General features: G+C 36.1%; 1 protein-coding gene across 2 annotated transcripts; it reads right to left on the bottom strand.

Moving 5' to 3' along the window:
- Positions 1-1,348: 1,348 nt before the first annotated feature.
- LOC112527254 lies at positions 1,349-18,437 on the bottom strand. Of its 2 annotated transcripts, XM_025137760.1 has the most exons (13): positions 18,014-18,437; positions 15,625-15,772; positions 14,160-14,314; positions 12,941-13,123; positions 12,653-12,728; positions 11,072-11,149; positions 10,179-10,264; positions 8,451-8,524; positions 7,846-7,891; positions 2,802-2,911; positions 2,352-2,526; positions 1,864-1,975; positions 1,349-1,607 (listed from the first exon to the last, which is right to left on the bottom strand). In XM_025137760.1, exons 1-12 carry the CDS (start codon positions 18,278-18,280, stop codon positions 1,910-1,912), a joined length of 1,464 nt encoding a protein of 487 aa, XP_024993528.1. In that variant the 5' UTR covers positions 18,281-18,437; the 3' UTR covers positions 1,349-1,607; positions 1,864-1,909. The 2 variants fall into 2 exon arrangements, with proteins under 2 accessions (XP_024993528.1, XP_024993527.1); XM_025137759.1 differs by lacking the exon at positions 1,864-1,975.
- Between the last annotated feature and the right edge of the window lie 283 nt (positions 18,438-18,720).

Genomic DNA, 18,720 nt, shown 5'->3' with positions numbered 1-18,720 from the left:
AAAATAAATTATTTCGTTATTAAACTTAAATTAAATTATAATAAAAAAAATTAAAGAAATTACATTAAAAAATGAGAACTTCTAAATAGTTGATTTGATATTAACATTGATATATTTTTTTCAAAATTTTATGATATCTTCAAATTTATAATTTATTCAAAAATAAAATCATTATTGTTTTCTTAAGAACACATAAAATTGCATTAATAACATCGACAGAGACAAATAATAAAATAGAACATTAAAATTGAGATGTGTCTCGCTGCATTGCACGAATTAAAAGTATCTTCAACAACTATGTTATTTCTAAATTTTATAGATCTGAAAACAGTTTATTTTAATAGTTATATTAAATTCTTAAAAGAAAAGGAGAGAGAATGAAAACACCTCTAAATTGGGGAAAAAAACAAAAACAAAAACAAAATTATATCTAATTGAAGATACTTAACATCCGATAATGAAATGAAAAGAGCAACAAACAAAGCAATTATGAATTGTGGATGAACTTAAAAGCAATGTAAATTTCAAATACAAATGATGAGAGTGGTGCACTTCTTGTGGAACCCACCTTCCACAACTCCTTTCCATTTCTCATGTTATTTCATCATACATTACTTACAAAATTTCAGGCTATATTTGAGTTGAGTTAGACACTTTACGATATATTAAAATGGTACTTGCGTAATGCAGCAAGATATATCTTTTTTTTAATATTTTGTTTTATTTTTTTGTCTGTTGATATAATATGATTTATGTGGCTTTGAGAAAGATAATGTTTTTACTTTTGAATAAAAATAAATTTGAAAAATATATCAATATTAATATCAAATTAACTATTTAAAAGTTCTTGTTTTTTATATAATTTATTTAATTTCTTTTTTATTATAGTTTAATTTAGATCAAATAGTGAAGTAATTTATTTTTGGTTTAACAATAAATTTTTTTATAAAGATAATGATTATGTTAGAACTCGATAATTATCCTAATTATATTTTAGATTTTTTATATTTTAAAATGAGATGTTTATCTTCTATTTAATTATGTTTATCTGCAGTTATTTACACGAATTCAAACATAAAGCTTTAATAAGTTGTACGTAAAAGCGTATCTTAATTACCAAAACATGTTTTTTGTAAAGTGAGTTGAATAATATAAACTTTAGGAAATTTGTTTTAGTAGCAAAGTTGCAAGTTCACTTTACTGAAAATGTATAAAGCCTATGAAACTGTTTGTTTCAGTTCCAAAGTATGCTTGCTTACTGAACACTTTAAGGGCTGCTTTTTCTATTTTATAACCAGGCATGACATACTCTTCGGTTTGATCTACAAGCCGTTGGATCAAATATGTCAGATATCAACCGCTCTCATTCATTAAGAAGACTAAGTTCATATTTATCGTTAACGTTTATTTTTCCAGCTTTATCTAGATCTGAGAGTGTTTCCGACTGAATATAAGATAGCCACACCAGATGCTGTTACAGCACCAAGCAGCATAGCAGTTTGAAAATTGAAATGGGTTTGTCCAATGGAACCTTTGAAGTATGCCCACATCCATCGAGAGAAGAAATGCACCGTGCAAGTCAACTGGAACTTCCGTACACAGAATTTCTGCATGAAAACTCCGAACATCAATTTCTTAATATTTTTTCATAAAAGAAAGGTCAGAAGTAAATATTAGTGATGGAGGGAGTAGAAACTATTGCTTAAGTTCGTTTCAATTAAGCATCCTAAATAAAAGACCAACAATGAAGTCGAAATATAGACCGTAAAACCAAACAGTCATTGGCCTAGCAGTATCCAGATTACCAGTAAAAGTAGACTGTAAAACTGTAAAACATCTAGGTTGGAATGTTAAAAGTATAACCTAAGGTAAGAGGGGGAAGTGAGTGAGCAGCTGTCATTGCATTGGTTTATAATTTACCCCCTTCGACAGTAAATTGAGAACAACTCCTGCTGAAGTTTTCTAAAGAGAAATCCTGCACAATCCCAAATCAATTTACAGAGCTTAATACAACGTTCCAACAAGCTTCAGTTGTAACTTTTATGCACTTATATCATGGACTCCTTAACTATATAACCTTTTGTTGCTCCACCTGCGTGGGACATGTTTTCAGCCAAAAATTACCAACAGATTATAACTCTTGATACATTATTGGATTGTAACGAATGATTCATAGATGTACTCTTGGAATTTAGAAGTGTCACCTAATTACTGGTTAAGATAGTATAGATACGGAAAAGGACATGTGTCATTGAAGCTCATGTACAATTATGAATGGATCAATGTGGATGCATCTATGTTTAGCAAATATTAAGGATAATGAAGTACCAGAGGAAGTGATTAATGTTTACCTTCGGCAACTTCTTCTGATGGGCAAGATGGTCAACATGGAGCCTCACATTAGATGCAGCAAGAACCCAAAGACTGCGGTCAACATCAGCATATGTATATGCAACGATGTCGAACAAAGTATTGGAACCTGCTTCTATGGCTTTCAAGATAGTATGTTCTCTATTTCTGCGGTTCCTGAAGTAAAAAGATTACTTAAAGATTTGAATCGATTCTGGCATCAGGTAAAGTATGCTTCCGAGTGAAGATGACATACGTTTTTAATAATTCTATCCTGTATCACCTTTTAGCAACTACTGTCATTCCAAGAAAAATGCTACAATATCTATTTTGGGAGGTCCAGAGACAATTGCAAAATATCTCTTTTTGGAAAAACTTCCGATCTAGAATTACCAATTTACCCATGGTACTGTTATGAAAGACGTATTACATAATGGAGTTGAGTTTCATACTTGAGATACCCACAAAGCATGTGTTTGGGCCACAGATTAACCCTCCCATGCATGGAGATCAAAACATTCGGTGAAAGGTCCATAAATTTGTAAGTTGTTTGGAAGTAATCCTGCAAAAGAATTCAAGGCTTGAATACATTGAGAACTAGCGTAGTAATAACACCTGCAATAATAACTCGTTTTTTGGTAACACGTATAATGTTCTACTACACGTGTATCCCTTCCCATCTAGAAACTGATGGAAATTAGACAAAAGTAGGTCAACATGTTAAGATGGATGTCACATACATTATTGGGGAAACAATTGCCATAAACAAGAATAAATGATGTTATCACCGTTATCACTCAAATCTGGTAATTGTTGTGTGATTTCTTTCTAAAAGAGATTACACTATATAAGATCAAGAAACCTAAACAGGGAAATACTAACACTACTCTATAGAAAGATAAACCGAACTTTTTTATATTCAACACTCCTCCTCAAGTTGGAGCGAAAATGTTAATCATGCCCAACTTGTTACAAATAAAGTCTATTTGAGTTTTCGGCAATGGTTTCATGAGAATGTCTGCAAGCTGGTGTTAAATCTTGATGTGTACCGGTTACATGGTCTCTAATGAGATGACAATCAACTTCAATGTGTTTGGTCCTCTCATGGAATACTTGATTCTTGGCTATGTAAATGGCTGACTGGTTATCACAATACAATCTCATCAAGCCCTTTGTCATCACTCCAAACTCCCTTAGGAGTCTCCTTACCCACGTCATTTCACATGACACATCTACCATTGCTCTGTATTCTGATTCGGCACTTGATTGGGAGACAATATGTTGTTTCTTGCTTTTACAAGAAACTAGATTTCCTCCTATGAATACACAGTACCCAGTAGTTGATCTCAAGGAAATGGGACATCCAGCCCAATCTACATCCGAGAAACCAGATATTCTACCATCTCCTTCTTCAATAAAAGCACCCACTCGACAATGGCCTTGATCAAAATCTGGTCGAGTAACTGTCAAATAGTTCAATTTTCCAACCAATCTCCTGTATCTCTCTAGATCCTTCATAGGACTTCATCATCCGGAAGAAGCTTCTCTGTAGCGAGCATCGGTCTGGTTTACATCCCAACAGACCACATTCAGTAAGCATATCAACAACATATTTCCGTTGAGACAGAAGAATCCCTTATGAAGATCGAGATACTTCTATCCCAAGGAAGTAATGAAGCCGTCCAAGATCAGTAACTTGAAATTGAGTTTGTAGAAATTCTTTTAGTTCTAAAATTCCGATGCTATCATCTTCGGTAATGATAATGTCATCTACATAGACTACCAGTATGATACGTCGATCTTCATGGTGTCTAAAAAACAGAGAATAATCCTGGGAACTGCGGGTCATACCAAATTCCTGGAGAACATCTGAAAATCACCAAACCATGCTCTAAGAGATTGTTTAAGACCATACAATGAACGTCGCAATCGGCAGACTTTTGTAACCTCCTCCTCAATAACAAAGCCGCGTGGTTGTTCCATGTACACCTCCTCCTCAAGAATGTCATTAAGAAATGCGTTCTTGACATCCAACTGATGAAGTGGACCAATGATTGATCGCAACGAGAGCGATACAAATGCGAACTGACGGCATTTTAGCTACCGGGGAAAATGTCTCGTCATAATCAACCCCATGGGCTTGAGAATAACCCTTTGCAACTAATCGGGCTTTCAAACAATGCAGTGAACCATCAGGATTAACTTTCACTGTGAAAACCTACTTACAACCTACTTTATGCTTTCCACGAGGAAGTTGTTCCAAGTCCCAAGTATGATTCTTCTATAAGGCATCCATCTCTTCCTGCATTGCCTTAAACCATCTTGGGTGATTAAGGGCCTTGGTCATATTTCTGGGAACAATGGCTATCAATGGCTGTGTTGTAGGCACATGACTCTGAAGAAAGGTGAGAGTAGGCAAGGTAATCATGAACGGGATATTGAGTGCGAGTCCATGTGCCTTTTTGGAAGGCAATGGGAATATCAGGGAGATGAGCATCAGGCGGATCATAAGGCTCAGTACGTAGTGGTAGGGGTGTATCATTGACTGGGTCGAAGGAAATATCAGTGGCCGATGATAAGTGTGTATCAGGTGGTGGAACGGGAGACGTACCAGAAACATCATGCACATGTAGGCACTTGTGGGTCTCAGACACTCGTCGTTGGCTCTGTCGAACATATACATTTGTGAAACGAGTATCAGTATGAACTGTTGGAATAACGAGATTTGGTATCACCACTGAAGGCTATAAGACGCTAGGATCAAAAGAATCAGAAGGATCAGAAAAAAGATTTGTTGACTCGGAAGTGTTGGTGATAGGTTTACCATAGAAGGGACTCGATTCATTGAATGTGATATCAGCAGAGATAAAATACCTACGCAAGGTAGGACTATAACAACGATAGCCTTTTTGAACAAAGGAATACCCAAGAAACGCACACTTGATAGCACGTGCAACAAGTTTGTTATGTCCCGGACGATGATCATGAACATAACAAACACAACCAAAGATTTTAGGAGCTAGAGGAAACGAAGTGCCTTTTGAAAATAGGATGGAGAAAGGTACCTTTCCTTTAAGGACTAAAGAGGGCATACCGTTAATTTGATAATTAGCTGTAAAAACCGCATCGCCCCAAAAACTTTGTGGAACATTATAATGAATCATCATAGTGCAAGCTACATCCAACAAATGGTGGTTCTTTCTTTCAGCAATGTCATTCTGTTGGGGTGTATAGGCACACGATGATAGGTTTAGGTTTGACAAGTTGCTAGCAAATCCTATGCCTATAATTTGGCACGAGGATCCATTAGCAAGTCGAACCGGAGTCTGGGGTATATCAGTATTGAGATTGGATATAAGGTTTTTGTTCCCAGTCATATGATATGTGGCTCCTGAATCAATAATCCATGATGGTGAACATGTTGAAAAATAGGCAGAAGGTATACCTGACTGTGTTGTACTAGCACGAGGAGTAGGTGAAACCTGGCTAGAAGGATCATGCTGGAATTGAGAGACATCTTCATCATGGAAAGTGCTAGTGGGGGTGGTATAATCTGTAGATGCTATCTGGGCTCGAAAAGGACGAGGTGGCGATTGAGATCCGGGACCAGAAGTAGGACGATTTGGGCAGTTATACTAGGTGTGCCCAAACTCCTTACAATAAAAGCATTGGATCTTCTTGTTAAACCCTTGAAGAGGCAAAAGTGGATACATCAGTCCTGGATGGCTGTGATGGAGCATGACCTGAATACATTTCTCGGGCAAGATGATAAGTTGATGCCAATGATTGAGATATTGAGTGACTCAGTAGTAGAGGACGAGCACTGGAATATTTGGCAGACAATCCCGAAATGAATGTCATCACATCCATTTTTGCTACCCGCTCCTCCTGAACTTTAACATCAGGATTGACTGGGAAAAGAACTTGGAGCTCTTCTGATAGCTTTGATAGTCTACTATAGTACTCAGTGAGATCGGAGTCGCCTTGTTCGCATCTGAAATAAGAACCGAACACGGAATAAGTATGAGACAAAGATTCTTTGGCTGAGAAGGAAGACTCCAAGTGGATCCACATCTTCTTTGTGGTACGATAATTATGAGCAATACTTAGGACTTGTGGTTCCATTGCATTCCATAGAGCCATTCGGATACCACTATCATTCAGTTTCCATTCCCCGGTTTTTGGGTTCGGAGGGTCGTAACTTAAATAATCATCTTTGTCCAAACTTTCAAAACCAGTTTGGACAAACATACTCCCAATTTGTAGAGTTAAGTTTAACCGGAATCTTTAACACGGCAGAAAAATTGATTATACCCGGAATGGAGAAGTCACTAGAGGTCGCACCCTGAGTTTTTTCTGTAGGTGCCATTAGTGAGCTTGTTATATATAAAAAGAAAGGTTGGAATTAGTTCCCTCACGACGTTGGTTCTCTTAGATGTATAAAAAGGCTGGAACCTTCTCACTGGCTTGTTCAAGTTCTGGAAAAACAAATGAGAAAGGGAAAAAAAAGGAACCAAAGGGGGGTCTTCCTTCTCCAGGTGTTATCCCAGCAGCCACACCACAACAGCCTAGTGAGAAATTGCTCAAACACCTAGTATCAGCCTTCAGAACGGCAGCGCCGGCGACGGCGGCAGGTCTGGAGATGTGGATCTCGACGTGGACAAGAAGGCCAACGGGGGAAGCTGTTTCAGGCAACGGCTATGACAGCGGCTAGGGTTTAGGCGAGTTCCGGCGGCAGCGGCTAGGGTTCCGGCGATGGCATCTAGGGTTCTGGCGACATGTAGCATTCCATCAGCTCTGATACCATGTTACCACTCAAATCTGGCAATTGTTATGTGATTTCTTTTAAAGAAGATTACAATATATATAAGATCAAGAAACCTATAAAGGGAAATACCAACACTACTCTATAGAAAGGTAAACCAAACTTTGCTATATTTAACAATCACAACTCACTATATTTTAAGAGATTATATACAGACGAGTCGCTTAAACTGCAACTACCTATCATTTTGATGCAACAAAGACACAACATTAGGTTAAGTTGCACAATTATGCACGACTTTTTAAAACCATAATACTCGCAGCAGAGGATGCCTTCATGATATTAAAGTTTTATATGCATTTTCACTCCTGTGGTGTAAATAGCATATTTACGACCACAAAGAGCAACCTATAACTGTTTAGGATTTCACTCATTTCTCACTAAACCAACGAAGAACAATAGCATCAAATGGCCTTTGGCCAACCTCCAAATCCTTGAGGCCATCCGTTCAGGTCTCATATTAACATGTTTGTTTGAGCAAAAGAGAGATAAAAAAAGAGAAGGAAAGGAAAAGGAAAATAAGAGAAGAACGATGTGATCAGAACTTGCTGTAAATGTAGCTATTACTCTGAGAACAATGTATTTTGGATCAAGAGCAATATATTGTCGTACTAAATACAAGACAATATTTTATTTGCAAGAACAATATATAAAGTAAAATGTACACTTACACTCATATTACCACCAGCATTGATATCCAAGATAGCACTTCCTTGTCTGAAGAAACACAGATGTGTGAATGTCAGTGAAACTAATGACACAAACATGATGGATAGCAATACTAGTTTGAATATTAAATTCTTATACTTTTAAGCCACTGTACTACGAAAGGTTATATAAACTGTATACAAGTATGAGAGCTTAGGATTGGGAGAAAGGGAACAAAAAGGGTACACAAAAATAATGGCATGGTGACGAGCATTACAAAACTAAAAAGGTGACAATGGTGCCAGAAAGCTCCTCGGCTTTGTGAGGAAATTCTTTGTACACATACTTTCCCTTGCATTTTTGCGAGAGATTGTTCTATCACACAAATCAATGGCATTTTAGTGGATTAGTAACCTTACTAGGCTCGCCCATGGCATGCCAAATAAAAATAAGAAGAAAAATGACTTGAGTAGGCATCAACCACATTTAAAAGGCCATTAGTCCCATATCACAGAAAATAATAACAATAAAGGAGATCAGATTGGAATGCACTACTAATCTGGTATATGATTCCTTTACCGAAAGTTGGATCTTATAAAAAATAGGATATCAAGTTGCAGCATCTTACCCCACACAATGATCTCCAACAATCAAGGAATTAGTGCTAACATGCAGCAATGCTAGATGTCCATCTGTATGCCCCTGTGTTATCAAATTTTAAATTTGTGCAACATATCTTAAATCTAACTTTTTAAGTTCTAAAACATGTATTAATAAACTGAAACAGAACATGGAGTAAATGAACTAAATAATCAAGAAGAACCTAAACTTATACTGATACTTGTATCTATGGCAGGAAACCAAATATTTAAGACATGTTTGCTTTTATCTACGCATAGGCAAGCTATAACAACCACACCGCCATCAGCATCCATCTTGATTGTCGAACCAAATTTCACAGAAAAATAAATCCACTAAAGTCAAACTCTTGGGAATTTCATGTTTCAGGAAAAACAAAATCCAAGCATCTTAGTGCAAACAATTTCAACGGCATATTTTAGAAGAAGAAAAAAATCTTTTTTTCCTCTAAAAGTTTGAAGAAACCATATACTTTAGTCTCACTCATCTTCCGTTCACTAACCTTTTTGAGATCACAGGGTTTGCAAAAGGGATCAAGAAATCTTAGGGGCACTAGTTTTTTGCAACAACTAGCATGCCAAAATTTACTTCAGATATTTGACATCCATAGCATAGCAAGATATCAAATCGAGACCTCCAAAGATTTGCTACTCTAATCATGGTATTCTTTCATGAATGAAATCATTGACTTGTCCATTCATCTTACTAGTTTCAAAAGATTGTTTTTTACAGCTTGAGTAGAACCAAACTGAAAACTAAACATGGTGACACAGAAAATGCAAGATTCACCATTTTCATACCCCATTTTCAGTAGATCACGTGATTTGTTGATGATGGTGCCAAAAACAGCACCACAAGTTGTTGCGTTTAGCTTTGCCTTCATAATTTACACTTCCAGAGCACAGTGCCCGAATATGTGCAATCATTACACAATTGAGTTGTGGTTAAGGTCAAAAAGTGATACATTTTCTATTTTTCTATTTTTTAGCCCCAGCCCCCAAGATGGATTCAACACTCTAGCCAAAAGCAAAGTCAGCAAAGGGTGACCAATAGATCTTCCTTTTAGTTACTTTTAAAAACCTCACATGATTATCAATTGAGTGGGATATTTTACTTAGGTGCCACTGGGTCAGTTAAAGACAAATGATTGACATCTTCTCAAGCATACCATAAATGGACTACTAAATAGGCATTCTCTCATGGTTCCTCCTGTTATATGCTACTCTTATTAGCAAGGACTTGTTTGGTTGACAGTGGAACAATTTTGTGGCCTGTGTAAACCTAGTACAAATGTGATAATGATTATACTCCATTCTGAATGTAAACTCAATCTGTAGCCAATTAGTGCTTTTTATTATTTAGCCTTGAACGTAATTTTTTCATGTGTAACAAATGAGAACGCTGGTACAGATATCCCACATCATGTAAAATTTTAGAGGAATCCAAATAGATTCTAAACTTTTAAGCCTCTAATGCAATTTCACATCACCCATAAATCATTTGAGCCAATATTGCACATGGGGATGCATGCGAGAGAAAATATGGTTTTCCAGGTAATTAATAAGGCACAGCACTATCTTTCTTTCCTATACCCACTCCCCTGGTATAGTTGGACTCTTATTTAGGTGCATCATGGTTATTATCTGTCACAGGAAAATGATGTACCAGAACAGTAAGATCAAATTTATCAAACACACATATTTTAAGCGGTAATTACTGGAGCAAAAATGATCCTCAATCTCTCCCCACCAATGCAGATCTCTTCCGTTCCAGAAACTTTGGTATAACCAAGAGACCAATCTCCTGCGTGCCATAAACCAGAAATTAAAACAAGATCTGACAAATGGTAAATAAAAGTTTAGTCAGTTGACAAAATAAATGTGTTTTTCGCTATTACAAATAAACCGAGATAACTTTTTTTTCGTTCTTAGTTTGTGTGAAAGTTGTTTCTCACTCCACACCCCTTTTTTGATCAGCAAAGGTGATTTCTAAGGATGTGAGTAGAGACAAACCTAGGATCAAACACTTCTTTTGAGATGCAGTTATATTTCTCATTGAGCCTTTTCATGTACCCTTTTGAACTTTGGGATTTAATAGAAATCTGTGATTCAGAATCTTCAAACTGTTTTCATACAATTGGAAAAATGCAAGGGGGAAGGGAATTTGAACCCCTGAACTCCAACGTATTGCCACCTGCCGGATGGGGCCAAATTGTTTGCATATGATCGTTTTGATTAAATCCTTACAGGCTAAAAGCTCCATTCACAGTTATTCATTTGTGCATGAAGGCCAGTGACCGACTTAAAAATTATAGCACTCACTGTTCTGTGCACACAAGCCAGGTTGTTACTAGATTCATACAGCATACCATGAATTATGATTAAGGGATCCTTCACCAACCACCATATGCCTGATGGATTATGCATATACATTTTTCATATTAAGGTAGTTTTATTTTATCATTTCCTCTCTTCACATGGAACTAATGAAGCTCAGACTTCTAGATACTACTACTGCATAAGCAATATGTATTTAAGTAAGGACAGTTATAAACAACAATATCTAAAAGGACTACAGTGATCCGCTGTATTACTTATAGAAGGTTCTAACCTTTTCTTATGCGAGCCATTGTATTTTCATGGACCAGAAGGCAAGCATCAGGATTGCTCTTCTGTACAGTGGAAAGACCTGAATAGAAACACCAAATAAAGCATCAGAAGCAATATAACTTACAAATTCTAAAAAATGGTGAACCAAACATCAGAAACAAAACTTCAAGGGGATTTCACAGAGGGAGACTATGACTGCAAGTCAACATTCCCATAACAGGAAGAGAGCTTTTGTAACGCGGTCACCGATTATCCAAAAACATCAATTGATTAAGTAGCCACAATCAAAGGCAGCAAATTATGTTTTAAATGACAGATGAAAGTGTAAGGAAACAGTAGCAATTGAAGAAGAAAGATGGAGATGAATTGAAATGTAAGGAAGGAAGCCGAATGCTTTCAATTAATCGATGGGGTTTCTAGCTGTTTGAGAGGCCAGAGCTCTCCCGTACAAAAGTGTTGTCAAACTTCTCTATACTTCTCACCTCACCACTCACAGGCTTTTATAACAGAAAACAATGTAAAATTCCTACACTACCCTTATGGCAGAACTCCTCTGTCATGCAAACTACTGTAATCCACCTGCTCCTTTACTTCCCACCTCTTGTGGTCCCAGCCTCACCAACTTCCCTTGAGCTTTCTTCTCGAATAGATGAATTGAATGGGTGGGTGCGTGTCAGAAAGCTATCAGGTTGTTCATGAAAACTTGTGCATATGCATCGGCTGGTAGTTGAACAGCAACTGACACTGTCCTATGGACATGGATAAGAAGTTGACGAAATTGCAAAAACAAGTTACTGAATAATGGCATAAGTTACTGAATGATTATACATGTCGAATGTTACAAGTTACAATAGCAAAAAAACTGTGAAGGGCAAGAAATTTGTCACTCAGACAGTAAACAAGACCCTTGCCTTCAAATGTTAGTCAACAAGTCAAAAAGCTTCAAGCCGGTATGTTTTTTGGATTTCCATATCAGTTAAAAGTCAACTTAATCTACTCCATACAGTCTTGTTCAGGTTACTTACTCAACTTGAGCATACACTCCATGGCTGCACTACAAGTTACAAGAAAAGTAAAAGTGCATTCTTTCTGGACATGCAGTAAATTTCAATTATACATCTGTCTTTTAAAAATGTTCTTATGTAAGAAGATTGAAGAAGATACTAAAACACAAGATCTTTCATGGCATGGTAAAGCAGCCAAAATTAGGTTCAGTGTGAAGTGAGATGTGTAAAGGGAGGAACTCTGACTTAAGATATTCTCTGAACTTTTCACATATTGTGAGCGGTGCCCAGCTCTCACTGTTTCAACTTTGCAGTCTAATTTCTTCTTTTCTGTACATTCAACTTACTTGGCTACTCATTGATGACTATAATAAACACTCAGGTGCTCTGTAATCAGAATAATCCTTTCAGCATTCAAGAAAAGTTCTTTGAAGACTTCTTTCAATTATTGCATCAATGGCAGGGGACTATTTACAGTCCCTTGTTTGACTTCATCCTCACAGAATAAGTAACATTTTCACCCATCAATTTCCCCATGAAAAAGTAATTCAGTTGTATTTCTTTCTGTTATTGCTTACCATCAACATGATCACGATGATGATGAGTGACAAAGACAATTAACTTTCGCGGTAAAGCAGCAACAATTTCTGCAAGCTGGATGTCACCAATTAAACAGCACATAAGTTACCAAGGAAGATCATAATAGATGAAAAAAGAACAATGATGGGTACAGTAAATGATGACATTGTGAATACAGCATGGAAATAATTTGACGCATGAAAGATGATTAACTTGGTTTCCAAATGAAATTACTCAGTATTTAAAGAACTAAAAGCATAATTCGATGCATGAAATTATATCTGTACCTCTTCATTGAACTCAGATCGGCATCCTGGATCTACTATCATTGCATCTCCCTGAGCAACAAAAGGATTACTTCCGTATTCGACATGATTGTTCCTGGGTGCAAATACAATCATATTTGTTGTATGATAAGGTTTTTGTGTTCTGCTTCCCATAGGTATGATGTTTACACCAGGCGGGTACTCCTAAAAGAAAAGCATATGCCACAGTTACATAATATGATATCATATGGCCAACAAACCCATTTCCTGAATATGGGTACAGAATTGCAAGTGCCTGTAAGATGTAAATATGAACCAACAGTCACATTTTTTCAATAGCATTAAAAGCGGACATTCTACTAACATCCAAAAACCAAATAAATAAATGCATACTGCTGATTATAATTTGCCAATATGATTCGTTGTTGGAGACACCTATGTTCTCTATCATGGATTAGGACTAAACTACTTCCTCAAGCCAACTTATCCTTCCTTGATTTCCATAGAAGGGTTTTTCACATTCTACCTATGCTGTTATATCGGTCAGAATACGAAATATCAGTCAGGACCAATATTCGATATATCGGTTATATCGGTGATATATCGGTGATATATCGGAAATAGCGGTTAACATAATATTTCTTAGAATTATATATATAATATGCATTAATTAGAGTTTAGAAGTCTGAAGACTGAAGTTGAAGTCGAAGTGTGAAGAAAAGTCGAGACTGAAGACTGAAGACTGAAGAAGTCGAGACTGAAGACTGAAGACTGAAGAAGTCGAGACTGAAGTGTGAAGAAGAAGTCGAGACTTGAAGTCGAAGTCGAAGTCTGAAGACTGAAGTTGAAGTCGAAGTGTGATTTGGGAAGAAAAAGTCGAGACTGAAGTTGAACGTGAAGAAGTCGAGACTGAAGTTGAACGTGAAGAAGAAGAAGACGTTGTGGAAAGATTCATACCTAATTTAAGTTATCAGCCCAAAAAATCGCTAAATATCGCTAAAAATCGCTAAAAATCGGAAAATATCGCTAAAAATCGCTAAATATCGGAAAATATCGCTAAAAATCGCTAAATATCGGAAAATATCGCCGATAATATCGTTCCCGATATTTTGACCGATATTTGAGTTCCGATTTTTTTTTTTGGAGCGATATCCGATATATCGCCAATATATCGACGATATATCGCGATTTTAACAGCATAGCATTCTACAAAAGCAACACTTGATAGAAGTCTACAAACCTGGCAAGACAAGGTTGGAGGCAATCTCAATGATTCGGATTTAGTCGAGCCTTTAAGTAGACCATCAACGACTAAAGGCCCAAGACGATCACCACCTGGATTTACTTGAAGAAGCAAATTAAAGCAGCTTTCGCTGCAACTCCACTGACAATTGTCTGAACCACATTTCCACTGTTATTCAGAGGACTAATTTACAGATTAAGTAGTAACCATGACAAATTAACAGTGTATTTTAGGAAGAAAGCACCTATGGAAAAAATTGTTAAAATGACAAAAGAAGATTTCACCCTAAGGTGGGACACCCACAAGAAGCATAAAAACCTTAACAATAATAAATAAAGCTAGTCATCTTCTAAAATTCAAATCAAAGTTATTGTTTGCAATTGAAATGGTGCAATCTACAGTGAATTGACTTACAATGTCATAGTCTTCACATTTACAATATGCTTAGCTATACATTTACAAACTTGTAGGGCTTATTTTGAGTAGTATACACAAGTAAACAATGGAACTTTTTTATAATCACTTGTACCAAAGAGTGTATTTTAGTGTTCTGGATACTAAATCGATTAGAGTGATCTCTTTCTTTCTTCCTTGCAACTAAGAACCTAGAATTTGAATTATTGAAAAGTACACCAAGCCAGCAACCTATGTAAAAAGTTAACAAGAGGACCAAGGATTGAGGCATGATTTATTGACACAATGAAATGTCTCTGTGTTTTTCAAGCACAAGGCTAACACTTATGCAGGCTTTTTCTTTCTTGGGAATGGTAAGTCACTTTCATGTTCACTTTAATTGCCTCATTCGATTAGAAAAAATTATCTTTCAAGCTAGACTTTACATTCCACATATTTTTTTCTTTTTCCTTTCCCCTTTGTTTTGGTCTTCAACATTTTCCTGATTCACTGCCTCTTTTATGTTCTTCTCTTTTTACCTTTGATTTTGCAGTTCACTGACTATGATTTTTTATGAACAACTTTGAATTTAGTGACCACACCATGTTTTGGAACTGTGAGGAACAATTCAAACTTTCTGCACTGCTTTCTCTTTTCTTAGTAGGAACTTGTAGTACAAGATAAATGATAAGTCTGTTGAACTATCTCCTGAATCTTGAGTCTTCTAATTTGTTGCATGATGGTAAATATAGCTGATATTTCAAAGAACCCTCTTGCTTCAAGCAGGAGCGTAATACACTTCATATAAGCACATGCCTTTGCTCCAGCATGTGCCTGTAGAAGACTTTTGAAAACGCCCCTCAATAGACCAAAAAACAATGACTTAATACATCTTCCAAGACATGTAGGAACCAAACTCAATTGAAGTACACACACATTAGTTTCTTAAATGAAAATGTGTGCTAAATGTCTTCTCAGCTGTGTGGATCCATGTAAGTTGCAAAAGTCAATCCATAAAATGCCATATTCACTATACAAACCATAATAATTAACATTACCGCATGCTAACCTTTTAAAGTCCCAACACTAGGAACAAGGTCCCCAGTAATATACACAGTCTCAATAGGAAATCCTGGTCCAAAATTAGGTTCCTCCACAAGCTTCAAAAACTTCCATTCTGCCACACTAACGGTTCCAAAACCCACTTGTCCCAAAACCTACGATCACAGAACCGACTTGATATCAACTTAATATGCAATAACATCATTTACTTGCAGAAGTAGCAGTAGCATGTGTAATTCCGAGTAGTGTTGCAAAGTTATACTTTTGTGAATGTGTGGACGAGTGTGTGCTATTGTTTGCAGAAGTATATCCTGAATCATGGAACCAATCACATTTGTGTATGGAAGTGATATACATACGTACAAGGCTTATTCAGCAACTCAACCTCAATCCGTTTATCCAAAATATTCAAAACTTAAAATCTGCAAAGTTACCAGTATTATTTGACTTGGTGAATTTCACACCATGATAAACATCTAAAAAAACTAGACCCACCCTTCCAAAATCAGAGATGTGGCCTTTTGGTAAAATGAGACAAGATTCAACCTTTTGGTGTTGCTCCATTCGTCCCAAAGAAGAAGTATAGTTTGATTTTCAGGTCGTGCATTGTAACACCCTAATTTCTTTATTGATAAATCTCAATATTTCAGCCTTAAATGCAAATAATTATGAATAAATCAAGTACTCCAGCAGCTGTTACATTTAGTAAAACATCTTAATTATAAGACTAAACAAGCTAATGATGAGTTGTTAAGGCTGAAAATGTGTTGGCAAGTCTAGTAAGCATGACTGAGCAAGCTAGTGAAGAATTGTCAAGTCTAGTAAGCATGACTAAGCAAGCTAGTGATGAATTGTCAAGTCTAGTAAGCATGAATAAGCAAGCTAGTGATGAGTTGTTCAGGCTAGAAAAATATGAGTTGGCAAGACTGTTGATTACAAGACAAATCTAGGAAGGCATGACAAGGAGTACTAGAAGCATGATTTGTATAGATTCTCTTATCCTTAGAGATGAGTTGTCAAGATTCTCTTATCTTTATTGATGAGGTGTCAAACTCTCATAAGAGTACAATCTTGAAAGCAAAAAGAACAAGTAGTTAATTCAATGAATTTATCTATAAATAGGGATCTAAGGGTCACTATTTATGCATACCAAAAATAAGAAATCTCTCTCTATATATACATAATTAAGCTTGAAGAAAGGAATCAAAGGAAAAAGTAGGCAAATCAAGGTGAGTGCTTATGTGATTTATGAGATACATGCATGCTATATATAAAACTATTTTATGCATTACAAGTTATGTTAACATGTTTTTTTACATGAAAATATTGATACGCAACATATTCAAGATACGCATGATGACATGTTTTAATACAAGTATACACACAAGACATAAAAATCATTTACATGTTATCATATGTGTTACACAAGGCATGAAATTTTTTACATGTTATGTATAACCATAATATCCAACGTACGGGATATTACAGGAAGGAACGTCTTGCAAACGGACCTTATAGGGCAGCCTTTTATGGACCCGGGGGTTAGCAAACCTCAAGACAAGTACGGTATACATGCATGTGACAAGTAAGATCTCAAAAAAGAATGTTTTATGCATGATAAAGAATAGTACTTTATGAATGTTTATGCATGATAATAAAGAATATTTTTATGCATGATCAAGAGCTTTAATGAACTATCATTCACAAAATATCATGAAAATTTGTCATTCATGAAACCATAAATACTCACTAAGCTTATAGCTTATATATCTCATGTATGTATCTCAGGAAAGAAGTAAGGAGGATTTGCATAAAGTAATATGGTTTTAGTTGAAAAGCAAGTTTTGTTGTAATACAAGCTATGTTTACGTTTCCGCTAAGTAATTTTTTTCTTTGATGTAATTTCAAGATATGTGATAAATAAAGCTAAATTTCAAGTTCAGATTCAAGATTTAATAGTTTTATCATGTAAATTAACGGCACCCAATATATAAAGACGTGCGGCGTTACATGCATCAATGTGCAGGAAAAGGGGGGGGGGGGGGGGGGGGGGGGGGGGGGGGGTATTCACCATTAAGGGTAACCATTTAATAACACTACCTCAGTCCAAAATACCTAAGCATTGGTACTTGATGATCCTAGTGCCTTCTGAATACAAAGATTATATGAAATTTGTTACCATTCATCGCCCCTTTTCATTTGTACTGGTTTTTGAAAGAGAAGATGTATTTCTGAACAATTCAATTTCAAAATGAGTTTTATCTTATAGATCATAACCAGCTCGTTTATGACTTCGTATTTTAACAAAACCGGAGTGTATCTAAACAATTCGATTATATAACAAGTTTGCTGTACGAATTATCCGTGCGTAGAAGTATAAACTCACTAATTAATACCTCCCCGAGAGCTGAATGAAGATCAAATTTCCTCAAATTGAGTTTCGGTAGACATACTTCTTCGCCTTGCAGTACAATTTGATTCGAGGAATCTACTTCCGGTGATAGTGAGACCAATTTGGCCGACGGCAAGTCCCAGAGATGAGAGTCAGCATAGGAGTCGTACTCTTGATCGTCGTATTTGGGAGGCGGAGTTTGCTTAACGAGAAGGAATTCGTGGTTATTGGTAGGGTTTCGAAAAATCGCAACAAGCTTGTATGTGGCCATTGATGGATTGATAAATTGAAATCAAAAAAGGATGTTGCTTTTGGGGGGATTTGCAGCAAGTAAGAGTTACGTCGAGGGTAGTTGCACCGGTTTTTGGTGCCACTGTACGACCTTCTTGACGCACCGCCGGCGCCGTCATTTTATCTATAAAATTCTCTTTTTTTAATATATATTTTTACTTGATAAAAAGGTAATCCCCTTGCATTTCGAACAAAATTTATCTATATGAAAACTTTTAAAAACTGTTAATTAATTTATATTATTTAAAATTTAAAATTATAAGTAAATTGTGTATAAGTATAACTTATTAAAGCTCCATATTTGAATTCGTCTAACTAACTGCAAATAAACATAATCAAATATAGTGTTTTCATATATCTATAATACTAATAAATAAGTAACTTTGGGGACACGTGTTGCGTTTCTGTGCGACGGTTGTT

The sequence above is a fragment of the Cynara cardunculus genome, assembly GCF_001531365.2.
Source record: "Cynara cardunculus var. scolymus isolate 2C chromosome LG 15, CcrdV1, whole genome shotgun sequence".
In the NCBI taxonomy this organism is placed as follows: domain Eukaryota; kingdom Viridiplantae; phylum Streptophyta; class Magnoliopsida; order Asterales; family Asteraceae; genus Cynara; species Cynara cardunculus.
Note: the sequence above shows the minus strand (reverse complement) of the source record. Positions and strands in the feature narration are given on the sequence as shown.